A 27,480-nucleotide genomic window follows, 5' to 3' on the forward strand; every position below is an offset into this window, starting at 1 on the left:
ACTTCTGCCCTATTAGCAGGTCTCATAGCCTCTGTGCATGGGTTCTCGTCTCTAATAAGAATACCAACATGCAGGGTGCCTGGGTGGCTCAGTGGTTAAAAGCCTCTACCTTTGGCTCAGGTCATGATCCCAGGGTCCTGGGATCAAGCCTCACATCTGGCTCTCTGCTCAGCAGGGAGCCCTCCTCCTCCTCCTCTCTCTCTGCCTACTTGTGATCTGTCAAATAAATAAAAATCTTTAAAAAAAAAACAAAAAGAATACCCACATGCCACCTAGAGTCTCCACACACACACACTTGATTCTAGAAGCACTTCCTAGGATTCCAAGTTTGGCTAAGCACTCCTGTAGTACATGCCGCCCTAATTTAAAAATGCAACCAAGGTAGTTTAAAGTAAGTGGTGGAAAATAAGGCCAGCCGATTATTCTGGAACTTCAGGATATTAAAATATGAAATAATGTGGCCTTTTCCTCAACAAACAAAAGGAATTATCTACACTTGTTTAAAAATTATGAAAACTTGGGGCGCCTGGATGGCTCAGTGGGTTAAGCCGCTGCCTTCGGCTCAGGTCATGATCTCAGGGTCCTGGGATCGAGTCCCGTATCGGGCTCTCTGCTCAGCGGGGAGCCTGCTTCCCTCTCTCTCTCTCTGCCTGCCTCTCCATCTGCTTGTGATATCTCTGTCAAATAAATAAATAAAATCTTTAAAAAAAAATTATGAAAACTTCTTTTTCAATTCCTAATTTCTAACAAAGCACAAAAGTCGTCTCATGTTTTTTAAACTATGAGATTTATACATTTATGTTCCAAACACATAAAATCATCTCCTTTAAGATGGAGACATTCACCCAGGCAGTATATGAATAGTAAGGAATGTCAGGGTCATTGAGGGCTTGGACTCTGAAAACTAGGTTTTTCCCTCTCCCTTGTGCCCTCCCCCCACCCCGACACACGTACACAGACACACCCAAGTTATAAAGTCTAACTCTCAACATCATCAGTTCAGCTTATTAAGCAGATATCAAATCTAGCGTCCCCAACACTAGCCATTCAGAAAATCAAAGTTTCTCTTGGAGCAAGGAGGTGACTCATGGGACTTCGATGTTCTGACATTAACATAAAAGGGAACTGTTAGTAAAAGGCAGTCTAATTGAATACTTGTTAACCTCTCTCTAGAAAACACCAAAATCAGGAAGCCTAAGAACTTCTTCCTGAGATAGGTGGTTTGTGTGTGTGTTACTCAATAAAAGAATTTTTATATGTTTCATAAAGATTCAGCTATATCCACTATTCTCCCTTCTGACATTCACAAGAAATATGGATGAATCCATATATACATGCACTCTACACTATTAAAAAGGAAATTTCAAAAGTAAATTGCTTCTCTCTGTATATCTGACTTGCATTCATATTCAAACAATGTTCAGTTCCATCAGTTCCTGAGAACTCCAAAAAAGTACTTTCATCAACAAGTACAAAAAGCAAAAAGCACACAAATGTGATAAAAGGTGACAAAAATTTATATAACTTTAAAATCAACCTGATTATGAGCCACAAATTTTAGAAATTATGTTTTTTACACTTGTTTTCATAAAAACATATATCCTTATTAATTTCCTAAAAAATACCTTTACCTCATGGTGTTTATTTCAGATTATTTTTGAAGGAAAAGGTTCCACAGGTAGAGTTAAATTATATTGTCATTAATTTACCTGATTTTATTTCCTTAACGCTGACTTCTAGAATTTACACTTTTATATGATTTTGTATTTTGTCCAGATTAAAAAAAAAACAAAGCTCAATTTGCATTTTCCCTGCATGTCAAGCTTATATTTTTGTCTACAATTATAGGAGAAAGAAAGACTGCAGTCACTCTTTTGTATCATATATCAGAATAAAATGCTAGTTTCAAAATATTAGTTCAGTTTTCAAACAATTTTGGCTAGGATAGTAAAAACTATGAAACTTTTTAATGTTTTTTATTCCTCAACTACTGCACTTAGAAGCAAAAATGTAAAACCAGACGCGCTTAGTTTGATACCTAGTTTTAAAAGAATTCTGTTTAAAGTAGCAACCTCACTTTTTTCTAGGCAGAACGTTATTTTTCAAATAAAAAATAGAAAAAAGTAAAAAGATGGTGTAGCATGAATGAGGGAGACCAGGTACCAAATATTTCTGCTGAATGTAACATTAAAAGTTAATAAAATCCATTACCAGTGCTACATTTTCCAAAGAAAAGGTATTAGCCCTCTTCTCTCAGTACTACCCAGACTGAGCAAGCAAGCAAAGGCAACAGGACATTGGGGCATGTAACTCACCAGGATACCAGCAGGGGCCTTCCCATGGTAAACACCTTCAGTTTTACTTAATGAGTCTTCATGAACCTCCTCCTCCTCCTCCTCATATTTATTATCATCTTCTAAGTAAAACATCTTAAAACTGAACTAGCTTATCAAGCATGTCTTTTTTTCAGAAACAAAGTTACAGTCCTAAATTATCAAAACAGAAAGCCGCTCTGCTGACAAACTGAGTGTGAACTGTTTGCCGACACAGTAATATGGTTAAAACTGAAAGGAAATGGTTCTTAAAAAAAAAAAAAAAAAAAAGGCAATACATACACGACTTTACCAATAAGATTTGCTCAAAACGCCTCAACCCCTTCTCTCTGAAGGAGATAAGGAGGGGCATGGGACAGGCTGTGCCATGTGTTTACACTGATAGGTACCAAGTCCTGCCCAATCACATGACGGTCACTGCAGCTTCCATCACACAGGACAGGGATTGAGTTAATGATTCTCCAAATCAATCACAACCTCATTTTTAGAAATAAAAACTATACATATAGAGAAGTAATCATTTGAGGGAAAAGTTTACATATATTTTCTAAGTATCAATAAGCTTCTCTAAGACAGCACATTATAGATGCTTTATAGAATTCAAAAACAATTTTTTGTCTTATCGGCATGACTCAATATATTTTCACAATTCTGGATGGAAGACAGCCTGTTCAGCCTGTAAATAATGAAAAAGTTATAATAATAAATTATATGTTAATATTAATTATGGCATTATAAAATATTAACATATAATACTAAACAATTTAATTTTAAGAATATGACAGTGCAGCATTGTAAAATTCAAACATTCCTGGTATTTCTGTCTTTCCATAAGTCAACATCTAGTAACTTCAGGTGAAATTTTCTAAAACTCAAAAACATACTTAACACACATGGACAAAACATGACCAACTGAGATGAGTTGTAAACATAAAACACACAAAATGTGTGTGAAATAATCTAATTTTTTATATAGGTACATGTTAAAATGACAATATTTTGGAGGTACTGAGTTAAATAAGATATATTCTTAAAATTAAATGTTTTTTTCTTTTTACTTTATGCAATTTAAAGTTACACATAGGACTCCCATTATATTTCTTTTGGACAAAGCACCACCTAAAGGCCCTGAGACAACCTTGAGAACAAGGAGGAGGAAAAAAGGACATTCAGCCAAAGTTCTACTAATGAAGAAATGAAGATGACAGGATTTTTCATCATCCCATAAAAGTACTGAGTTAATTCATCAACAATATACTAGCTGATCCTCACAAATTTAATGATGTTCAAATTACTGAACTTTTTCCTCTACTTCTATACATCACAAAAAGCCAGTATTTACAAGTGTCTGACCAAGTAAAGAGAGGCTGGTAATGTTTACTAGAGCAATATACTACAAAGAAACATGTAATAAAAATACTAAATGGCAGAAATAAGAACAAATTTCACCAATATGAGAAATGACAAAAAATTTATCTTGCCTTTAGTATGTTATACTGCTTGCTGCCCAGCCTACTGGACATTAATGTGAGCCTGCAGTACATCATGAAAGTGCCCATGGGTGCTTGTGATCTAACTCAGTATACATCAGGTAACACAAATTCTTCCTTTTAAAAGTGATTTTTTTTTGTCTAAATATTACACAATTTGTAACAATTTAAACCTTTCCCTCCATGTACTATTGCAGTTCTGGATCCCCCAGCATTAGACGGTAGTAAGAAAAAAAACTGATACTGGGGGGTTACCAATGGGAAAATAATAAAAGGAGAAATAAGATGTCAGGTACAAGGGGAACTAAAAGAGAATGAGAAAGAAGATTAAGGAGAAACTACATAAGAAGATGAGAGGGGGAAAAAGGAAGAGCAGAGGAAATAAAACTGGAAAGAAATGAGAAAATATATAGATGGAATGCCTGGAGAAAAGGAAAACTGTTAAGGAGAAGGGCAATTGGAGGGATAAAGATACAAGGAAAAGAGGGAAAAAAACTTTATCCATTTTAAAAGTGAGTCAGCTGAGGGGTGCCTGGGAGGCTCAGTTGGTTGAGCGACCCACTTTTGGTTTTGGCTCAGGTTGTGATCTCAGGGTAGTCAGACTGAACTGCCTCAGGCACTGTGTTTAGCAGTGTCTGAGATTCTTTGCCCTTTCCTTCTCCTTCCCCAAGCTCCCACCCCTGTGCTCTCTCTCAAATAAATCTTTTTAAAAAGGTGAGTAAACTGAGGCCCAGCAAGACATCAGGAATTTAGTCTAAGGTCACCCACTTAGACCCAATTTCTGGTTCAATGCTTTTTCGCATGATGCCAGGTTAAGACCAGAAGACAAAGTGCTAGGGAAAGGAGAATGAAGGTCAACCAGAAGAAAAGATAAAGAGCTAACAAGAGAAGAGAGGCAAGAGCCAAAGGTTGATGGGTATGAACTCTCTTCAGGCAAACTTCACCTCAAATGCCTCTTACAAAACAACCAGGCTCTAGGCCAGTCACTTCAATTTCCTGCTAGTCTTGGTACTGACTGTTTCACTGTTTGGACTGATGACTCACAGAATGTTCTGACTGCAAGTGAGCATGTACCATGGACCCGGATATGGTGAGCCCGTCTTCCAAACACTGATTTTGTAAGAGCTACACACCTCCAGTTTCCCCCTGTTGTGATCTGTGGATCACTTGACTCCCAGCTGGTACCCGACATTCTGGTTCTGGCCTATCATTTAAGTGATGGCACTTTTTGGGACTCAGTCAATAATAGTTAAAAAACCACAACCAATAATTCTTGATCATCCATATGGTTTTTCAAAGAAAAACGCTTCTGTACTGTCAAACTTTTTGTCTACAACCAAATATAATAAATGGTTAAATATCAAGAAACACTAATTTTTACTTTTAGACAGCTTCTTTAATAAACTTAAAAAAAAAAAAAGCATTAAGTAGAATTTGGAAGTCTTTTTTCCTAGTCTTAAACCTTTCCAGAAAAAAGTCTAGCTTAAGGAAACAAACAAAGCTAAAATGCTAATTAGAAGAGTCAGAATCTTGTTCGGACTCTACAGCTGATAATGATGCTAGTAAAATACATTTTTTTTTTTACTAGTAATCCTGTAAGTATATGAGACCAGGTATTAAAGGGCTTTTTAAGACGACATAAAAATTAACTTAAAACTTCCTAACCTGAGATTTGCTTATCCGAGGTTGAGCTACATTGATTCAACAGAAGTACTTACATCACAAGTTATATTCAGACTTTAAGACAAGAATGAAAATAATCTACACCCCCCAGTGGTCGGACTGTAGAATAGCCACTTATTTACTGAATTACCAGTGAAGAGGTAAGAACACTAAAAAGTTTCAATTAGTATAAAATCATCATGAAAATATTTTTTAAAGCCCCAGTACAATGAATTCATAATCTATCAAGACTGTTCTACAGTAAAGGAATTAACTCAAGTACATCTCTATACATGACAAAGAGACCCACACACAAAGGACCGGAGCCCACCTGGAACAGAGTTCTTGAGCCAGATGGCTCTCTTATCTACACCAATGAAGGTTTTCTTCCTGTATCTGGAATTACTTATAATTCACTGTTAACTTATGAAAACAAAAGGAACTAATGTGTTTTCTTCAAAACCAAGAGCAAAATTCCTCTTGATAACACTGAGGTTTTTCAAACATTTGTAGGTTAACTGCTTATTGGATAATGGCTACCTAGTTTACTCAGGTTCCAGTGTGTCATTATATCCTCACACAATCCCCAAAACTCTTTTTTTTTTTTTAAAGATTTTATTTATTTATCAGAGAGAGAGAGGGAGTGCGAGCGAGCACAGGCAGAGGCAGAGGGCTCCCTGCCGAGCAAGGAGCCCGATGTGGGACTCGATCCCAGGATGCTGGGATCATGACCTGAGCCAAAGGCAGCTGCTTAACCAACTCAGCCACCCAGGCGTCCCAATCCCCAAAACTCTTAACAAGGGTAGCCAGTGACTGTTCATTTGAGTTGTGAATTAATGAAAAATCAAATGCATATAGGTCTTTTCAGGAACAGAGGAAGAAAAAATAGGAAGGGTCTCCTGAGGCCCACCTTGAAGTATTTTTTCAAAGATAATCTTGAAACGTTTATTTTTAACCATTAAAATTCAACATACTTTGCATTCTACTCTGATACATACATTTTTTTAGTATAAAAAAAGATGAGGGGTGCCTGGGAGCCTCAGTTGGTTAAGCAGCTGCCTTTGGCTCAGGTGATGAGCCCAGGGTCCTGGGATCAAGCCCCACATCGGGCTCCCTGCTTGCTGGGAAGCCTGTCCCTCCCCCACTCCCCCTTCTTGTGTTCCCTTTATTGCTGTGTCTCTCTCTGTCAAATAAATAAATAAAATCTTAAAAAAAAAAAATACAGGTATTAGCTGGTACTTGTCTTCCTGCTCTCTTCCTCCATCTATATAAATGAATATTATAGACCCTCAAGAGATAAGTGTGCAAAAGGACATAACCAATTGCCATCCTATAACTGCAACTACCACAGTGAGAACCTGCTCAAGTTTTATAGCTGCTAGATGGAGAAGCCAGAAGATAATAAACCAAGTCCTGACTCCAGAGCCTTTGCTTTTAACCATATCGTTAACGTTTAGTTTATAATTTGCTTGCTATCCTATTACCAGGCTTAAAGAAAATACCACCCAAGCAACTGCGATTATCATTTTAATAAAGAATCATATTGAGCACTGCTGAGAAGAGTCATCCTGGTAGGACAGATGGGTGAAAGTATAAATTATCATCTGTAGCCTTAAATGGGCCCCTAACAGAATCTGGCAATCCCATGATAGGCTTGCTCTCCCAATTTCTGTTTCTTTTTCAAACCCACATGTTTCTCAACTTGACTGCATCCACTTCACCCTTCCCTCCCTATAAGAATATGCACAAGTTCATATTCTTGTATGCAGATTAATTTATGTTTTTCAGGAAATGAATAGCAAAATGGCTAAATTACATTGCTATGACAATGATAAGGAATTTACTTTTAAGATATTAAGAAACATCTAATTTTCCTCCAGATTTTATTCAACTGTCTATATTTAAGCTAAAATGAAAACGGAACTCTTAGACTGTCTTTCAGAAATTGAACCTAACTACTTCAATCTAAAGTACCCCTAAAATGCATAAGAAGAAAATGCAACATTGGTACCCAGATTTATACATGACAATAGTTATATTTCACACATACAAACAAATGCAATGCTAAAATGGCAGGATTAGTTGCATTTTCCATTGAGGGTAAAGCCCTAAGTCAGCTTGGCTATTCTAAGAGGTTAAATGCTGGTTAATGTCTAAAATTTAACCTTGCAATGCCAGGACAGGAGATGATCCAGGAAAGCAAAGAGGAACATTAGAAGAAAGGTTCCCCTCTTTTAAGGACACAGCACCACTGAAACACAGTTTATGATATTTTACAACTCCCCCCATTGCAACATACTTTATAAGGCTCTCTGAGGAAAAGGATATTTAGTTTGTGTAAAAATCACTAGCCTTTGCTACAAATTAATTCTGCTCAAGCTTTTAATGTATACTATTTAGTCACAAAGCTTTGGGATATGAAAAGAAATAAAGCAAACAAAGGTAATCAAAGCCAAATGTTCACAAGAAATCATATGGCAAACTAGTATTTATATTGAAACCATACAAGAAAACACAATACTAGCAGCCTAGCATTAGTTATCTAGTATTTAACTGAGTCATACTCTAGAGCTAGTCCCTTGTTATATTATTATTTCTGATCTTTACAACTTCTGTGAAAAATTTGCTTTATCCCTATATTTGCAGATGAAGAGACTCAGAGATTATGTGATATATTCAAGGTTACCAACTAGTTTATTTACTTATTTTTATGTTTTTTTATATTATTTAGTATTTTTTATTTATATATTATCTTTATTTACTTATTTATTTACTTATTTCCAAGCTTTAAGATGTCTTCTATAGTACCTTCTAGGACTTAATACCTAGGTTGGAATGCAGATTTAATGTGCTAGGTGTTTTTAAAATCTCAAAAAAAAAAAAAAAAAAAAGGAATCTAGAAGAAGAATAAAATATCTTTAGAAATAAATTTCATCAAGGAGGTGAAAACCTGTATATTTAAAATTACAAAACATTGCTGAAAGAAATTTAAAATGACCTAAGTAAAAAAAGACATCTCATGTTCATGGACACAGACTTAATATTGTTAAAATGTCAATACCACCCAAAGCAATCTACAAACTGAACACAATCCCTACCAAAATTTCAAAAAACTTTTTTTTTTTTTGGCAGAAATATAAAGTCAATCCTCAAACTGATTATTGCATTACAAGGGTCCAAAAAGATCTTGAAAAGGAAGAACAAAGTTCCTGATTTCAACACTTAGTACTAATGTAACTACAGTTACATTAATCAAAACAGTCTGGTACTGGCATAAAGACAGACCTACAGACCAATGGAGTAGAACGGAGTACACAAATAAACCCAAACTCAATGGTCAATGATGTTTTTTAAAGATTTATTTTGAGAGAGAGCAAGCATGTGTGCAGGGGAAGGGGCAGAGGCAGAGAAAGAGAGAGAATCCCAAGAAAACTCCATGCTGAGCACAGAGCCCAATGCAAGGCTTGATCTCACCACCCTGAGATCATGACCTGAGCTGAAATCAAAGAGTCAGATGCTCAGCTGAGTGAGCCACCCAGGTACCCTGATGGCCAATGATTTTTGATAAGGGTGCCAAGTCCATTCAATGGGGGAAGAAGTCTCTTCAATGTATGGTACCAAGAATGGGATTTCCACACACAAAAGAATGAAGTTGGACCCCTACCTCACACTGCATGGAAAAATTAACTCAATATGGACCAAAGACCTAAAAGTACACAATGTTTATAAGGAAACATGGAGTAAATTTTCATGACTTTTGATATGGCAAATGACTGATTCTTAAGACATGACACCAAAAGCATGAGTAACAACAGAAAAAGGAGATAAAATGGATTCCACCAGAATTTAAAGCTTTTTTTGTATCAAAGGACATTATCAAGAAAGTGAAAAGACAAACTACATCATGGGCGAAAATATCTGCAAATCATGTATCCAAATAAGGGTTTAATATCCAGGATATATAAAGAACTTCTACTATCAAAAACAAAAAGACAACCCAATTAAAATATGAGCAAAAGACCTGAATAAGTAGCTCTCCAATGGAGATGGTCAGTAAGTACATGAAAAGATGCTCAACATCATTAATCATTACAGAAATGCAAATCAAAACCACAGTGATCATTTCATATCCACTAGGATGGTTATAAAAACAAAATGAGAAAAAAAGTGTTGTTAAAGATGTAGAAAAATTGAAATCTCTGTGCAACTGAAACCTGATGGAAACATGCAATGGTGGTCTCTTTGTGGAAAGTAATCTGGCAGTCCTCAAAAAGCTAAACCTAGAATTACTCCAGCAACTCCACTAGATATATACCCCAAATAACTGAAAACAAGGACTCAAAGACTGTAAATCAATATTCACGGCAGCATTACTCATAATAGCTCTAAGGTGGAACCCAACTATGCTCTTTAGTATAACTTTCTTTAGAGCAAATGTGCACATTATCAATGTATGTGTATATCCACACAATCATGAATCTAATTTTGAGATTTGAGGATCTGCTAGAACCCCTCTTATGGCTGGTATGTAGAATCTAAGTAAAGAATCCCTGATTTTATTTATTTTTTTAAAGTTATTTATTTACTTATTTGACAGAGAGATCACAAGTAGGCAGAGAGGCAGGCAGAGAGAAAGCGGGAAAGCAGGCTCCCAGCTGAGCAGAGAGCCCGATGCAGGGCTCGATCCCAGGACCCTGACATTATGACCTGAGCCGAAGGCAGAGGCTTAACCCACTGAGCCACCCAGGCGCCCCCAGAATTCCTGATTTTAACCCAAGCTGCTGTTTGAAAGATGAGAACATTAAGGTACTGAAAAATTAAATTACTTTCCAGCTGAATTAGATAAAATATGCTCAATCTTTGTAATCTAAAGGTTTATATCACATAGTAACAGCCCTTGAAATGAAAAGTATAGAGTATATGTAAATGCATGCCGTTCATTCATTCAGGAGGGATGGTGCTATGGAAATATTCATCTAACAAACATTTTTCCAGTGTCTACTATACATAATGCCAGGCACCAGTACTGCCTTTATCCCTGGTCAAAAGAAGTCCCTGCTCCAGGCCCCACACACCACAAACCCCAAATAAAAAGACTGCATTTGTTCTTTTTCTTTCCAGATCTCTAGGAAAGTTTTTTTTTTTTTTTAAGCTTTTATTTATTTGAGAGAAAGAGAGCAAGTGAGAGCACACGTGCCAAAAGCAGGGGGAATGGCAGGCAGAGGCAGAGGGAGAAGGAGGCTCCTCGCAGAGCAGGGAGCCCAATTCAGGACTTGCTCCCAGGACCTCGGGATCATGACCTGAGCTGAAGGCAGATGTTTAACCAACTGAGCCACCCAGATGCCCCCTGAAAGTCTGTTTTGTTTGTTTGTTTGTTTAAACAATTTACCTAACAGAAGGGAAGCATAAGCCAAACGGCCCCTCGACTTGTACCTCCAGCTTCCCCAGCACATATGTGCTAATGCTCAGTCTCTGTGACAGGATGTGTGACAACACTGAGAAACAGCCAATGGTGGGAATGTTGGACAGTCAATGGGGGTGACTGGATTCATAGCTTTTAACAATTTAGACCAAAGTGTCTCAACCTTGGCATAGGGACATTGGTCAGATCATTTTCTTCCAAGGTGTGAAGGAGCACACTACCCTTATCTCCAATCACTAGATGCCAGCACCACTCTCCCCATTTGTGGCAACCAAAAATGTCTCCAGTCATTTCTAAGTGGCCTCTGGAGGCAAAATTCCCTCTAGTTGAGAACTACTGGTTTAGACAGATGGTATGTGGCCCTATATTTATATGCCTGTGCTGGCTGGGCCCTCACAAATGTTAGGAGTGAGCCAGTCAGGCACATAGCCTGGGCTTTGAATTTAGACCAATAGAATTTGAAATTACATCTCTACTACTTACTAAATATCTCCAGTACTTACCCTTTCTTTGAGCTTCAGCTCAACTGGAGCTTCCTATGACCCCTCCATAGAGTTGGAGTCACCAAACTTACCACACAGGACTGCTTCTAAGACTCAATGAGGTACCACCTGTAAACTATTAAGTGCTTAATTCTTTCTTTTCATTAAAATGCAATGTACTGAATACTTTCAAGACCTATGCCATACAGGTGCCTAACAGATGACTGGTAGACCTGAATCCCTGCCATCCAGGAGCTATTTACTGAGGGACACAGAATGTAAACAAATGACTTATGATCTAATTTCTACTTCATTCAACAGCTCTTTTTTATCTCTTTGTTTTAGCTTTTGATACCTTCCTCTGATTCCCTAAGGCCCACCCCTTGGCATCCTTGTTCAAATAGTATTATTCACATTCCATCCCCAAATAGCCAAAATAAGACTAACATGGGTCAGAAGAATTCTAGGGGTATAGGGAATGGACTTAAGATAAAAACTGTTAGATCCAGCTACCCCCAGACATCTACACTACATTGGGTTCAAATCAGACCCGCCTCCCTAAGGCAACTTCCTCAATGTATTTCTGTCTTCCAAGTTCTGGTGTAAAACTGTTTAGTCACATTAACACCCTATCTAACTCTATTTAACATGAAGACTGTCTTTTAAATTAAATACTTCCGAAGGCTATAATAAATTGATCCCATCGATATGCCCCTTTCTTCTTTTTTTCTGAAAGACCTTAAATTTAGGCACTACACAAGATAAAAATCATTACTATATGGTCACAACTCTTAAACAGCAAAGATTATTATTCATCTCTCTGACATGCATGATCCACCGGATGCTATTCTAAATGACTTCTGGCAATTTTGCAAAGCCTTACCTACCTTGAGGGGTAAAGACCTTCCACTACTGAGCATAAAATGATATATTTCAAGACTGAAAGCAACTTAAAAATGTTTTAAGAATGACAGGATCATTGAAATGCACACATCGCACTAAAGTGGGCAATGTACATTTATTTGATTGGATAAATTTTTAGTCATATTCCTCCACAGTTACGTTTTTTAACAGAAGCATCAACAGTTTCTTTATTATTCATTTATAATGGGATGGAAAACGGAATACTTGTATTAGATCTTATGCGTGAACTTCAAACTTCATAATATGTAGTCTCTTTTATTTAAACAGTATTTTTCCTCGTGAATAATGTCCATCAATCGTCATTATCTATCACCCCCATCCCAACAGGCACTGTGAGGATGCAGGAAAGAAATGACTATTTGCTCACATCCCAGGATTGTCTGCACGTATGCATCTATCAGAAACCATACATATATCCCAAGACAAGTGAACCATATCTATTTCACATGACACAGAGAGCGTCATTTGTTTTTCAGAAAACTTACAGGCACAAGGTTCTCAAAATTGCCTACGAATTTCAAAGGTAAATGTTAACTTTTGCATGACAGATACTGGATTCAACATTTCATGAATATTTATACTTCATTTTTGGAGCTTATATTTTCTAAACCTAACTGAAATTCAAAGGGATATTAGTGAGATCAAAGCTATAGCAATCACCTGTGGAGCACCATCAAAATGCCAAGCCATTTCCTGCAAGCTGGTGCAACCACTCTGGAAAACAGCATGGAGGTTCCTCAAAAAGTTGAAAATAGAGCTACCTTATGACCCAGCAATTGCACTACTGGGTATTTACCCTAAAGATACAAATGTAGTGATTCAAAGGGGCTCATGCACCCGAATGTTTATAGCGGCAATGTCCACAATAGCCAAACTATGGAAAGAACCTAGATGTCCATTAACAGATGAATGGATAAAGATGATGTGGTATATATATATATATATATATATATATATATCTCTCTACAATGGAATACTACACAGCCATCAAAAGAAATGAAATCTTACCATTTGCAACGATGTGGTTGGACCTAGAGGGTATTATGCTTAGCGAAGTAAGTCAACTGGAGAAAGACAACTATCATATGATTGCCCTGATATAAGGAAGTGGATTTGCAACGTGGGGGGCTTGGGGGGGAGGAAAGGAATAAATGAAACAAGATGGGATCAGGAGGGAGACAAACCATAACAGACTCTTAATCTCACAAAACAAACTGAGGGTTGCTGGGGGGAGGGGGGTCGGGAGAGGGTGGTGGGGTTATGGACATTGGGGAGGGTATGTGCTATGGTGAGTGCTGTGAAGTGTGTAAACCTGGCAATTCACAGACCTGTACCCCTGGGGCTAAAAATACATTATATGTTTATTAAAAAATTAAAAATTAAAAAAAAAAAAAAGAAGCCAAGGCATTTCCCTATAACCCTTCAGGGTACCATGATGAAATCAAGACAGTGCCACAATGCTAGTTAAATGTGACTTCTGCTGCATACAGTTTGACCAACCTCACACACTGCATCAACCATCTTTCAGTGACTCCTACTGTAGGTGGAGAGAAAAATCTTCCTTGATTACTGGTAGCATACTAATAAAAAAGAAACAAGGGGGAAAAAGTGCCAATCCATCCACTTACATAACTGAATAATGAAAGTGACCAGCTCCAGTAACACATATTCAGTTTTTAACAACGCTTGTAATCTGTCTTGCATTTAACTCTCAGGAATGCAGCAACCCCCTGCCTGTTTCCCAGGGAAACACGTTTTAGATCAGGAAGCACAAATTCACCAGTTCTTCATTCTTCTCTTTGGAACTGCCTGGGTCTGTCTCATTTAAACGGAACAGGACAACCATGAGGTCAAGAAGCAGGGATGTGAACTCCTGTGCAGCCATGCAGAGAACACGCTCCCAATTCCAGGAATCCCATACTGGTGTTTGCAGAGGCTCCTGAGGAAACTGGGAGAGGCTGTGGAGATGGATGAGAGTCTTCCACCAGAAGCCAATAAAAACACAGCTTTCAAATTTCAGGCCTTGCTTTATTGCGAACTACTACTGGGACCCTAGTAGAATTTTCAGAAATGTTAGGGGGGGACCGCCCTCTACCAGCCTGGGGGGACATCTGGGTGCATAAAGGGAGAAGCTGTGGAGACAGCAGCCATTGCCAACTGCACCACAACTGTTAAGAGCCATCCATCACTCCAGTTTGAGTTATGGCCTAGTTTTAGGTAGCTCTGCAAAACAAATGCCAGGTAAGGCTGTACCACTGTGTTCTAACAAGTGGGCTTGTACACTGAGCTACTGCAACAAGAGAGAAGGACCTCCCCAAGAGCAACAGCAACTCAGTGAAGCAACATTTGGAATGTTGGGAAATAAAGCTTACTTCAACTCAATGACCTGTTTAAAAGCAGTATCTACTTTAACATATTAGGCACTACTCTAGATTCTGAGCTGAGATCAAGCAGTGAACCTGGCTGATGAGGTGCCTGCTCTCACAGTACTTAGATTCTAACAGAGAAAGAGAGACAAGAAATTTAAAAAAAAATAAAAATAAAAAATAGGGACGCCTAGGTGGCTCAGTCAGTTGGGCATCTGCATTCGGCTTGAGTCATGATCCTGGGGTCTTGGGATTGAGTCCAGCATTGGGCTCCTTGCTCAGCGGGGAGCCTGTTTCTCCTTCTGCCTGCTGCTCCCCCTGCTTGCTCTCTCTCCCTGACAAATAAATAAAATACTTAAAAATAATAATAAAAAATAAAGTAAAATTCCAGGCTGGGATAACTATTATAAAGGAAAATAAAGAGAGTGATGTTGCCAGAAAGTAATGAAGGGTGGGAAAGGCTAAAGCTTCAGCCCTTACTTTAAGTAAAGGGACTGAGGAACCAAAACCAAAAGAGATGTATGACAGAACTCATAAAATCAAACTCAACTCAGGAAGGTTCAGATCTGAAAAACAAAGAGTACAATTAACACAGGAGACAGCATCGGAACCTGGCTATGTCATGATATACTTAAGATTTACTTTCTCACCAGACACTGCTGTAATCATGTTGCTAACCTCCAAACTACTTTAGAAACAAAGCAAGGGTGGCAAATCAGGTAACTCAAATACTAAGTAGTTAAACATTCAGGAAACCAGCAGAAATTTAACAGTCACATCAATCTGGTCAAAAATCACCAACTTCAATCTAAAAATTACTTCCTGAGAGTTGCTTTCTGATCTTCAGTGAAGACAGATGTGATTTAGAGTCTTTATAAATATTATGATAACTACACATTCTGATGAATACAAAGGATGTCATATACTTATCTTCACTCCCTCTTAAAACCCATCATTCAGAGTTGAACTGTGTCCCCAAAACCGCTAAGTTGAAGTTTTAACTCTCAATATCTCAAAATGTGAACTTATTTGGAAATAAGATAATTATGGAGGTAATCAGGTTAAAATGAGATCATCAGGGTGGACTCTAAACCAATCTGACTGGCTTCCTTAGAAAAAGGGGAAGCTTGCCCCCCCCCCCACACAGAATACCATGTGACCATGAAGGCAGAAATCAGGGTACTGTATCTACAAGCTAAAAAATGCCAAAAATTGCCAGCTAGCCACCAGAAGTTAGGAGAGGGGCATGAAGAGATTTTTCCCTATAGGCTTCAGAAGGACCTAACCCTGCCGACAGTTTGATTTCAGACGTACAGCCTCCAGAACTGAGAGACGATAAATTTTCCTATTGTTTAAACCATCCAATCTGTGGTACTTTGTTATACACTATAATAGTAAAGAAATACAAAAGGGGTAACTCACAAGTACAAAGAGAAAGTTTGGAGGAAATGACAGAAAATGAAAGGTGGTCAAGTTTTTGAAAGACAAAAAAATGGATGGAGGAAAAAAAAATGGAGGATCAGAAAGAGAGGCAGTGCTCAAAACAAGCGCCCACACTGGTAGAAGTATGTTAAAAAAAAAAAAAAAAAAAAGGCATTACAACTATAAGACAATTTCCCAGAGTCAAAAACACAATTTTCCAAATTGAGAATTCCTACCAAGTACCCAGCACCAGGTGGAGAGGTATGTGCACTGTAGCAGGCTCCACCAAAGGCAGTCACAATGGAAAGATGCCAACAGACCATGTTAAAGGCTCTGAAGTTTAAGGGCAAAGGATTCAGAAATCAACATGTGGGCACGGCTATACAAAGCAGGACACACACTGTACTTTCAATCAGAGGTAGAGCATCTCAATGCCAGCTACCTTCCAAACTTCTCATGAGGACACAGAGCTGCAGATGATTCTGCTTGTGGGGATAAGGCTTCATCAGATTGGAGCAACATCCACATATTGAGTGTTCTTCTATCCTTCTTACAGAGACTAACATAACAAACATGCCCACTAGCCAGGCATGAGTGTACAAAGCAAGGCCAGGACTGTGGGTCCACCATGAAGCCAGGTGAGGAGGGCATTTCCCAGTGTTCCAGTCACTCCCTCAGAGTGATGGTACAGGGACGAAGGCTGCAAATCACAAATGAAGGCATTTCATCAAAATATGAGAAGGAGGAGAGAATTTAAAAAGAGATAAAATTGCTAAAAATAAAAAACAGAAAAGCAAAACTGGAAGAGAAAGGGAAAGGATAGAAAGAGAGCGAAGGAGAGAGAAAGAGAAATTAAAAAGCCTGGTATTTCCCAAGAGTAAACAAATCAAAATTCTAAAGGAAAACTATTTCCACTCTAGCATTCCAAAGCCAGCCTACCAATTAAGTATGAAGCTAGAATAAGTTTTCAGACAGGTAAGGTCTCAGAATTGACGTCCTGTGAACCCTCTGCCTGGGTGGCTCAGTGGGTTAAGCCGCTACCTTCGGCTCAGGTCATGATCTCAGGGTCCTGGGATCGAGTCCCGCATTGGGCTCTCTGCTCAGCAGGGAGCCTGCTTCCTCCTCTCTCTCTCTGCCTGCCTCTCTGCCTACTTGTGATCTCTCTCTGTCAAATAAATAAATAAAATCTTTAAAAAAAAAAAAAAAAAAAAAGCTAAAGGGGGATGTCCCACCAAAATGAGGAAGCAGGCTGACAGAAAACTATCTATGAGAAAGAAGGCCCGGCATAGGTGAGAATTTAATGGGATGCAGGTGAGTTCAATACTCAAGTCTTGTAACTGTCAGAAACTGGTGGCCTGAATCTGTGATTAATCCCAATAAAACAATTAACTTCAATGAAAACAAAAATTTGAACTGGTGAAGAAATAAAATCGTTGCATAGGCTTAGTTTTACACAGTACTTGGCCATGAAAACATAAATCCTGAATATTGAGAACTTTAAATATTATAATATAAGGAAAAGCGTGTGAGGGTTATGTAAGAGATGAATTCTCATCTAGCATAGAAGGAAATCCACACAGAATGTCTAAAACCTAAAAAACAAGCTGCAGTAGTTTAGGCATACACCCATGGAATTAAAGCTCACAAGAAATACATAAAAAGAGTTGAAAGTGGGGTGCCTGGGTGGCTCAGTGGGTTAAGCCTCTGCCTTCAGCTTAGGTCACGATCTCAGGGTCCTGGTTGAGCCCCGCATGGGGCTCTATGCTCGGCAGGGAGCCTGCTTCCCCCTCTCTCTCTGCCTACTTGTGATCTCTGCCAAATAAATAAAATCTTTTAAAAAATATATTTTAAAAAGGAGTTGAAAGCAGTAATCAGCAGTGAGAGACTGGTATTCTTCATTATATATCTCAAAGTAATATCTGAATTTATCTGAATTTTTAGATATAAAGTATACTTAAAAGTGTAAAAAATGAAAAAAATTAAAAGATGAATAGAACTATCATCTGATGCAGCCTTACAATAAAGAACCTCATCTATGAGGAATAAAAACTGGAGAAAAAAAACCAAACCTCCAAATATGAGCACTGTGGGTTTTTGTTTTGTTTTGCTTTTAATTAGGAAAACTCTATTCCAGCTCTCAGCATTAGCACCGAGCTTTAGGTATGTCTCATTAAAACAAAACAAATGAACCAGGAAATTTAAAAATATAAAATTCTTATTAAGTCATCTAGTTCATTCACTTGGAAAAGGGAAATGTCCTAACACAGAAGCCCTTTTCTTTCTATGTCAAAGATACTAGCAAAAACTTTAGCCAACAATGAAAAGGATGACACTCAAAAGATTTTTTTAAATTTCCACCATTAACCAATAGGTTTATTGATATTTTTCAGATAGTAGAAAATGAAATTTCATGTAGGTTTATCTAAGGAAATTTTAATGATAATCAGCTATTAAAATTTATAGAAAAATGTTAGAGATTTTATGAATTAGTCAGCAACAGTTTTTTGTTTAGTTAAAGCATTCCTCTGCACTATATACAGTGGATATAGAGGACAGTTCTGCTTTCCAGCCACAATGAAAGGGCTCCACTTATAGTCTTAGACAACAAAATTCAAAGAGCAAGAGATGCAATGATGGCAAAAATCACAAGGCTTAAATGTGCAAACATATGTTGTACATAAAGCTTATATACAAAATTGCTAATAAAAATAAATTTTCTATTTTAATACTATAGAGGTAAAAGTTCTGGGTCAAGGAAGTTTTAAGCAAACACAAACATCTTTCAACTAAATATATTCTCATGCTAACAAAAATATAAGCACAGAAGTTCACTCCAAGATACTTCCTTTGACTCACTTTCAATCTCTCATGCAGTACTCCCTTCACAATCTCTCCCAACCTGGTTTTATAAAAGTTTGCTTGATACAGAAATAGACTTACTTAATTCTCCTATGACACAACCTCATCTAATCCTCAAAATCAGGCTATCAGTAGGTATTGTTATCTCCATATTACAGAAGAGACAACTGAGTAACTATATGCCAAACATGTAATCATGAATTTGGGAATTCCTAAAGATCTATGAATATATTTCTGTTTAATGAGAAGTTATTCTGTACTTAAGAGTTCATAAATATGCCAAATCACTTATTTATTCAATTACAGTAAGTAAAATACCATTAAAATTCCATCAGAGAGAATCCTATCTGCAGATGTAGTTACCAAGTGAGTACAATAATATAGTGAAGAAAGTGCCAATTCATAAAATACAAATCTGTTCAAAAATACAAACTCAGATACTCAACAGTATTAGAAGATTCAGGCAGGCTACCCACAATGTGATGGGACAAGTGTTACCACATGGAGTTAAGAAGCTGGAAGTTCTGTTCAACTCTGAAATGTTTTAACTCAGGGCTCCTACACACAGTCCAGTCCCACATAACCCAGGGATTATGGAGTACACTTCACATATGAGGAATAATCAAAATTACCAGGGAAAATCCTTCAAGAAGACATCATGTTGTATAGCGACATCCCAGGTCTCAAAAGTCCAACTGAGCCCATTTCTTCCTCCCAACACTAAAAAGAACTGCCTTCCTCTCAAGCTGAGTCTGAGACCAAAATTTAGCTTGAGTTTAGGAGCCATGTTTTAAACATCAGATCCAAACTCAGCCCAGGGATATGGTCATATTACAGAAGGCAGGCAGAGGAGCATCAGCTTCCTTTCGTACAACTCATTCTGGGGCAGATCCCAAGAAGGTGTGGTGCAACCAGGTCACTTCTACTGTTTTCTTGGCTGGCCTTTCTCTTAACATGGTTGGTTTTGCATACATAAATGATTTCGAGAAACCCAAGGCTCCCACACAGCAGGTGCTATCCTTCTATTAGCAGCTTATAGATGCTAATGTTAAGAGTAAGTTCTCCAGCTCTACCTAATTAAAAAAAAAAAACAAAAAACCTCCAAATTGTTTTAAGCACATCAATCAGGTTCATGAGAATTCTTACCGTCCTTGGACAGCATGGTGGCAGGGGAGCAAGGGGAATGAAATGAGGTCAACATCAACACAGTTGCACGCCTTTGGCAAATCTCTTTCAGCTTTACTGTCTTCACCTAAAAATGCAGCTACTACCTCTACCATGCAGGGTTGTTGTGTCTCTTAAGAGATAATTTATGTAAAGCATAATATCTCACCCAAAGGTGTTCAAACATGTAACTGTAATAATAACCATAATCTTTTACAAACATCAAACACCTCCTAGAAACAGTGTACCTAAAAAAAATAGGCAAAAGCACCCTTTTACGGACCCAGTCACAGTGGACAGTGTATAAAGACACCAAAATTCCAAAAGTTTACTTTTCAAACACTGCTACTTAGGCAGGATATTTTGAATTTGTTGAACCAGTTAGAAAACCCTACAACAAAAGATTACTCCTTTTTTATAAAGCATTTGTTTAATAGACATTCTAAATTATAAAACAGATAGCTTTCAGGGCCCCTGGGTGGCACAGTCGGTTAAGGATCTGACTCTTGGTTTTGGCTCAAGGCACATTCTTAGGGTCATGAGATCCAGCCAGAGCCGGACTTTCAGCACAGCACGTAGTCTGCTTAAGAGATTCTCTCTCTCTCCTTCCTCTTCTCCCTCCACTCTGCTCACTCACTAAATAAATAAATAAATAAATAAATAAAATCTTTAAAAAAGAAGATATAATAGAGAGCTTTCTATTTAGAAAGTATTAGATACTTCTCTAAATCAGTCCTGTTCCTATATAGTTCATATGTGAACATGTTATGACTGTAATTTTAATGTCAAATAGCTAAATATTACTCACCCCAAAATGCTGCGACTAAAGTAATTTAAAAAGATATAAAATGTGGGCAATATTTTACAAAGAAAAAATAATTACACTTAATATCCTGAAGGAAACAAAAAGTATATTCCCTATGGTTCTTCAGTAAAACCAAACATTCATTGACTTACGTTGGTCCAGAAAAAAGGCACATCACTTGACAAAGATCATAAACTTACAGACAAGTGTTGGGGATAATATCATAGCATAATTCAAAGAGCTCCACTTCAGAGTTCATAATTCACACCATCTGATAGTTTTGCTGTCTGAGAATCTTTTATATTTATCTCTTATGCTTTTTTAAATAGGCTCCACACCCACCATGAAGTCCAATGTAGGACTTGAATTCACAACCCTAAAATCTAGAATTGTGTAGAAATTAACTGACTGAACCACCCAAGTGCCCCGAAAGGCTAAATGTAATAGATTATGCCCAAATACCTGACAAAACCTACTGATCTGGACACCTCATCAGTAAACACCAAGTCTCTAGTACTGCTGGAAACACGTATCTTGCCAGGAGCAATTCTGGTCACATCATAATGCACTGAATAGATCAGAACCATCATGGAATTGTACAATTCCACTGTTTATTCAGAAGCATAAAAAAGGCTTTTAGGTAGATCTCAATTCCAGATTAACCAATGAATTTTTTATGATTCTTTCTATAAAAAAGACATCTTATTTTGAGCTAAAAATCAAGGTTTTAAAAAATATGTTTAAATCAATTATCCCTTCCATTTTATTTAATAGGTAAAAGCAGAAATTCGGTCACTAAAGTTACTTGGTACCATACGCGTATCTTTTTGTCTCTGAATAAAATCACTGAAAGATGCTTTCCCCAAGCTCAGCTTCTCCTCTTTATCTAATAATTACTTAGTTATGACTACCAAAACCAAGTAATTTTTAAACCTAGATACTGGTACCCTTTCTCTTTTAAATACTATGCCTTTAATCATGTTTCTTAAACTCTTCAAATCCATGTCCCTTTATACCTCCTGTGATGTTACTTAAAATTTCAACTGAAGTCACAAGTGACCCAAAAAGTTAAAAATCAAAACAAAGAGAGACAGCACACTAGACCTTCAAAAAATTTCCACTACATTGTGAGTAACAGGTCTATACAACCAACCCAGCTCACTCTATTTGAGCTTTCTGCACATCAATTTACCAAGATCTATCCCTTTGTCTCTTTCTCCCTCATAGTTACTTTTAAAATCAACAGATCCTATCCTCAGGTGTTGCCATTTAAAGGTTCTTTCCTCCTAGGGGCACCTGGGTGGCTGAGTGGGGTAAATGTTCTTTGCTCCTCTCCTCAAATCCTACTTTCTCTTCCAGAGTCTGCCAAATCTTTCAGGCTAGCCTCTGATCACTTCCATTCAACAATCTGTGTCTCCCATATTCCTCCCCTTAGTTCCACGTTTACAGCAAGAAGGCAAACTAGCGCTGCCAGAAGGCCACAGGGAGAGTCTGAAAATTAAGAAGACAATAGTTAATTTACTCTAATGCAGATTAATAGCTAGAGGAAAGCCACAGATGATTTAAGAACAAACACAAAGTAACACAAGATCAACTCCTCCTACAGCTGAAATTCATCAAGGAAAGAGTACTGAAATGGATTCAATGTTTGGGGCAGGTGGAGATGGGAGGAAACTGAAATGAAAGAACTGAGATGGGAAAAATGTATTTGCTGAAATAGATGAGAATGGATCACTGGCTATTCTTAAACTGAAAAGATAAAGATGCCAGGAGTTGAAAACAACTTGGAATTTATATATCATTTAAATTTTATTTATACTTTGCTTGGTTGAAAAATTCTGAGGCGGTTCAGACAAATATACATATTACTACATAATAAAATTGAAAGAACTGGCACAAAAAGCAAGAATATAAAATAAAATAAAGGCAAGAAACTAAGTCGCTATTCATAAAATCAGCTACAGTAACTACAGAAATAAAGACTTTCTAAACTGTTCAAATTTGACAAATAGGATAAAGGCAATACTATAGCTACCTGAACATCACAAGATGGGCTTTCCTATGAGCCAATGCTTCTCCTCCAAGGTAGAAAAGCCTAATTTGGTGGTTCGTTTAGAAAATACAGGACACTACAGATAAATATAAACAGCACATAATAAAGTTTTAAATTCAAAAATTACAAAAATAGCTACATAAATTCTAAGTGGATTTTAAAAAGATCTCTTTCTGTGAATCCTTCATTTTTCTAACACATTTATGTAGTCTCCCAATTCACATATTTGACCTAAATAAAAATAATCTTAAAAGACCCTTCTTCTAAAGTAAACCACCTGGACTTTCAGCTACACTCTCTTTGTACAGAGGTAAAATGAAGGTAGCAAAAGGAGCCAAATGCTGTAACCGTTCTCTTACACTTTACAAGTTCAATGACTTCCAGCTCCTTTCTTCCTCATTTTCTTAGTAATAATTTTAACACCAATCTAACTTGACAAAAATAGGATGACAGAAATTTAGTATTCAGGGGCTTTAGAGGAAAAATAATCTACATTGTAGTCAGTGAACCTAATTTAGAAAACTGTGTATCTTATCATCATTCTAATCCTCAAAGTCACATTCAGGACTTTATCTTGCATTGCCACACAGCTGATCTCCTAACAGATTCTTTTTTTTTTTTTTTTTTTTCCTTCTCTTCCTTTTTGATAGACTGAAAACTTAGAGCAGAATCAACCAGTCACAGAATTTCAAAACGGAGGCAGACCATCTGGGCCTAGATTCCAGAGGATGGTAAGGAGCAAGGTGTCACAGGGAGCTTAGAGCTTAGGGCTGGAATGGCCCCACCACACACAGGTTGCCATTGACTCTCAGAGACACCTAGTTGTTCCACCTGGACCTCAGGGCTGAGTGTAGTTTTCTCCCACATTTGTCTTTTTTTTTTTTTTTTTTTTTTTTTTGAAAATTTCATTTGAGAGAGAGAGAGACAGAGGGGGAGGAGGGGCAGAGGGAGAGGGAGAACAGACCCCCTCTCTGAACAGGGAGTCAGACACGGGGCTAGATCCCAGGACCCTGAAATCATGACCAGAGCTGAAAGCAGACACTTAACAACTGAGCCACCCAGGAGCCCCAACATTTGTCTTCAAGAGTAAGGAGGGTACACATGTAAAGTGTTTAGTGTTACTAATACTGTGTTACTAAAAAGAATAAAGAATGAAACTGACAGCAGGGGAGGTGGATTCCAGAAAGTGCAGTTAACTGCTAGGAAAGCCACCAAAAAATCTTACTTGAAGGCCTTCTGATACAGCCATAAAGCTTACTACTCCAGCCTGTAATAATTATTTTCAAAGTTTTAATAAGACAATTTGATAGGATTCTGCCAACTGGAGGCTCTCCCTACTAACCTGTGAGTTATTTCATCATGAAGAAGGCAAATGACAGTTTAGACTCTGGGGCTCAGCCAGAAGTGTTATATCTTATTATAAATGAAGGGAATAAAACAGATAAAAATGGGCTTTCAAAAGAAATGTCCCAAACAACTGTCCAGCCATTGACTTGGTCAGTGCATAAGTGAGCAAGTGCTCGCGCACACACACACACACACACACACACACACACACACAGTGACAGCTATTACAGTCAGAGTAAAAGGACTGGATTTAAATTAAAGGCAGGTGGGCTTAAGTTAGACTTAAAGAAAAACGTCCTAACTTAACATTACTAAGCACTTAATGCAGGCAGCTGAATCTATCTCCCAAGACAAAGCTCCCAACTAAGTATTATTGTGCTCCTTTACATGAGGAAATAATGTATACAAAAAAAGCATACCCAGAGGAAATAGCTGTTGACACAGAGAACCAAGCTATATTTAAACTAAATATTAATATTTAAACTAAACATTGCAAAATGTTCCCTATAATAGTCATGAGCTTAATTTAACCTTCTACCACCTCTAATGCGTGGCACCATCAGGATTATTCAACCAACGCTCACAATTCAGGAAAGTTGAGTGAACTCATTCAGGAAGTGCCACCAGCTCTCAGGTCACTGGTAAGGACACACAAACACTGACTGCTGCTTCCTACCTTTATTCAACAGACCTCCTCGTTGGTTTTTCTAAAAGCTGGCTCTGCATTTGGTAGTAGGCAGCTACCAAAGCCTGCCTGGCCTTCAAGGACCTTCAGTCTAGTGCCGGAGACAGTCCACCCAATTAACCAAAAATTACAGTACAGGGTGATGAGTATCTTCATTGCTACATTCTTGGAGCAATGAAGGACACAATGCCCAGCTGACTCTATTAATTGTTTCTTAACAGTGGCTTTACTATACTGTTTAATGGTTTTCAAATGGTCCCATTTCCAGTTCCTCTTAAACATAAAGCTGCTCTGTTGGTTCTCAGCTGTGCTATCACATATTAAAACAGAACCTATCTTTTTAATTCTAGCATTGTACAGCCATCTCTATCAACATTTACTTATACTTCAGTCTGACAGATCACAATTAACTGTACATTTAACTGGAAGGAAGAAGCTGCAGGCATTGGCCAGTGCTCTTTCATAGGTGGCCTTAGGCCCACTTTTTATACTCTGGATGAGTATGGTCCCCTGGCTGACTGCCCTTCAGGCAAAGTGAGGATGCTGCACTAGGGGACCACCAGAATACTTCCCCTGCACCTTGTGGGCTCTGACGCTCCCCACCTCAGCATCTGCTACTCTTTTCATTCTTAAACCACTAAGATTAGTATCAGACCTTCAATATGTAAACCACATGGGCCACTAAATAATTTGTAAATATTTCAAATATATTTTAAAAACCGACTTTGTATTGTCAAAGCATTATGAACCAGCCAGGCCAGATTTTAATAAACAGTAACACTTAGCGAGCATCTTTACTGAGCAAACAGCTTCAACAGGGCCTGGCCTGACACCAAGACAGAGACTCTTTTTCAGTTTAAAAAAAAAAAGGTTTGGAAAATCACCCCGAAATGTACCATTAAAATTAGTATAGCGGCTTAAGGAATCCTTCAGAGCATTTTCAAATATTCAGGCTTCTAGCACTTTCTAAAAGGAAGGCTGATCTTTCTGGCTCTGTTTTTTCTGAACTATGACTTCAAAATGTCATCCCAAATTCTCAATGAGAATAGTCTTAATTTGTTCAGGCGAGTGAAGAAAATGGTGATCCGCCAGGTTTAAAGTTGAGAGAGGAGCCCTTACTATAAAACTGTTACCGTAACGCGTTCGGTACGAATTGAGATTTGCCGAGGGATCAGGGGTATGAGAAGGGAAAAACTACTCACGCTTAGGACAGGGTCTACAACCTGGAGGCGGAGGCGCGGGGCAAACGAACCGCGGGGGAGAAATAACAGCAACTTCCCCAGTCCTGGCTTCAATGCGGATCACGTGCCTCGGGCGCCCCCTCCCCCAGGGCCGGGGGCGGGATGGAGACGCGGCCTCCAGCCGCGCTTTCCTCGGCGGGCGCCGCTCGGCCAAGCGTCACTTCGGCCTCCGCTCCAGCCTCCACGCCAGAAACCCGCGAACTGGGGGCTCTGAAGTAACCATCACCTCGGGCTGCGCCGCGAGCACCCGAATGTTTCAGTCAGTCTTCACGTCCCCCTCCTCACGCTGACCCCGCAGCCGCCAGCCCCGGCTCCCCCCACCAACCCAGCCGACCCTGCGAACCCGTCCTGCCGCGGCGCCGCTGGGGGCTGTGTCTGCGTGACGCGGCGGCGAGGCAGGGGTCCCGGCCTCCCCGCAGGGCAGCACCGCGCCGAGTTGGGAGACCCCGGCCGCCCGCGAGCGCAGAGACGCGACGCCCGCCGCGGAGGCCGAGCCGCGACGTGGGGGCCGCGCGGTGGCGCGAGGACCCGGCGGGGCGTCCGCTTACCTGCGGCGCCTCCGCTCCCGACCCTCGCCGGCGCCCGCGGGCGGCCGAGGGGAGACGGCGGCTGGACGGCGACAGTGAGGACCGGCCCGGTAGGGCGGGCTCGCCGGAGGCTGAGGGGGCGGGGCCGGCTGAGGACGCGCGCGAGGCCCGGGCGCCCGCCGCCGCCGCTGCCTCGGGAGCCGCCTGGGCCGCAGCCGAGCCGGGCGGCCCTCATGAATGGGACGCGGCGCCGGCGGCGGCGGCTGTGGCGGCCGAGCGGCTGGAGGGCGGGCTGCGCGCAGGCCCCTCCCCGACCACGTGACGCCGCGCTCGGCCGCCGCCTCCCGGCCGCGCGACGCCCTAGCTGCCTCCTTCCCGGGCCCGCGCTAGCCAAACGCGCCTTGGCGGCTGCTAGTTCCCTTCTCTGCACCGCCCGGAGCGCTGGCGTCTTGCTCGGCTCAACGCTAGGTATACTTTTCCAAAAAAAAGTTTCTGCTGGTCCCCATGGCAACCCCGTGGAACTTCGATACCTACTGTCAAAAAGAATAAATATTAAAATGCAAAAAAAGGTATACAGTTGAATGTTCTATAATCCACTTTTAGCCTGTTTGGTTACTCTCCCCGCCCCGCTACACATTTAAATATACACTTTTTTAGAGGGAGATTGCCAAAACTGTATATGACTGCACACTGGTTTT

At 39.2% G+C, this 27,480-nt stretch overlaps 1 protein-coding gene across 4 annotated transcripts in view; it reads right to left on the reverse strand.

The window, feature by feature from the left end:
* LPIN2 (lipin 2) overlaps positions 1 to 27,034 on the reverse strand; it is an 82,909-nt gene extending 55,875 nt beyond the window's left edge. Inside the window, exon 1 of one of the 4 annotated variants that reach the window (XM_032311333.1) lies at positions 26,804 to 27,034. Coding sequence is in view for 2 of the 4 variants with exons in the window: in XM_032311335.1 (XP_032167226.1) it covers positions 2,316 to 2,429 (114 nt within the window). In the remaining 2 variants the exon portion in view is untranslated. Of the gene's footprint in view, positions 1 to 2,315; positions 2,555 to 26,216; positions 26,766 to 26,803 lie in introns of those variants that run through there. The other 3 variants (XM_032311334.1, XM_032311335.1, XM_032311332.1) reach the window with 3 other exon arrangements.
* Between the last annotated feature and the right edge of the window lie 446 nt (positions 27,035 to 27,480).

The sequence above is a fragment of the Mustela erminea genome, chromosome 13, assembly GCF_009829155.1.
Source record: "Mustela erminea isolate mMusErm1 chromosome 13, mMusErm1.Pri, whole genome shotgun sequence".
Lineage (NCBI taxonomy): Eukaryota > Metazoa > Chordata > Mammalia > Carnivora > Mustelidae > Mustela > Mustela erminea.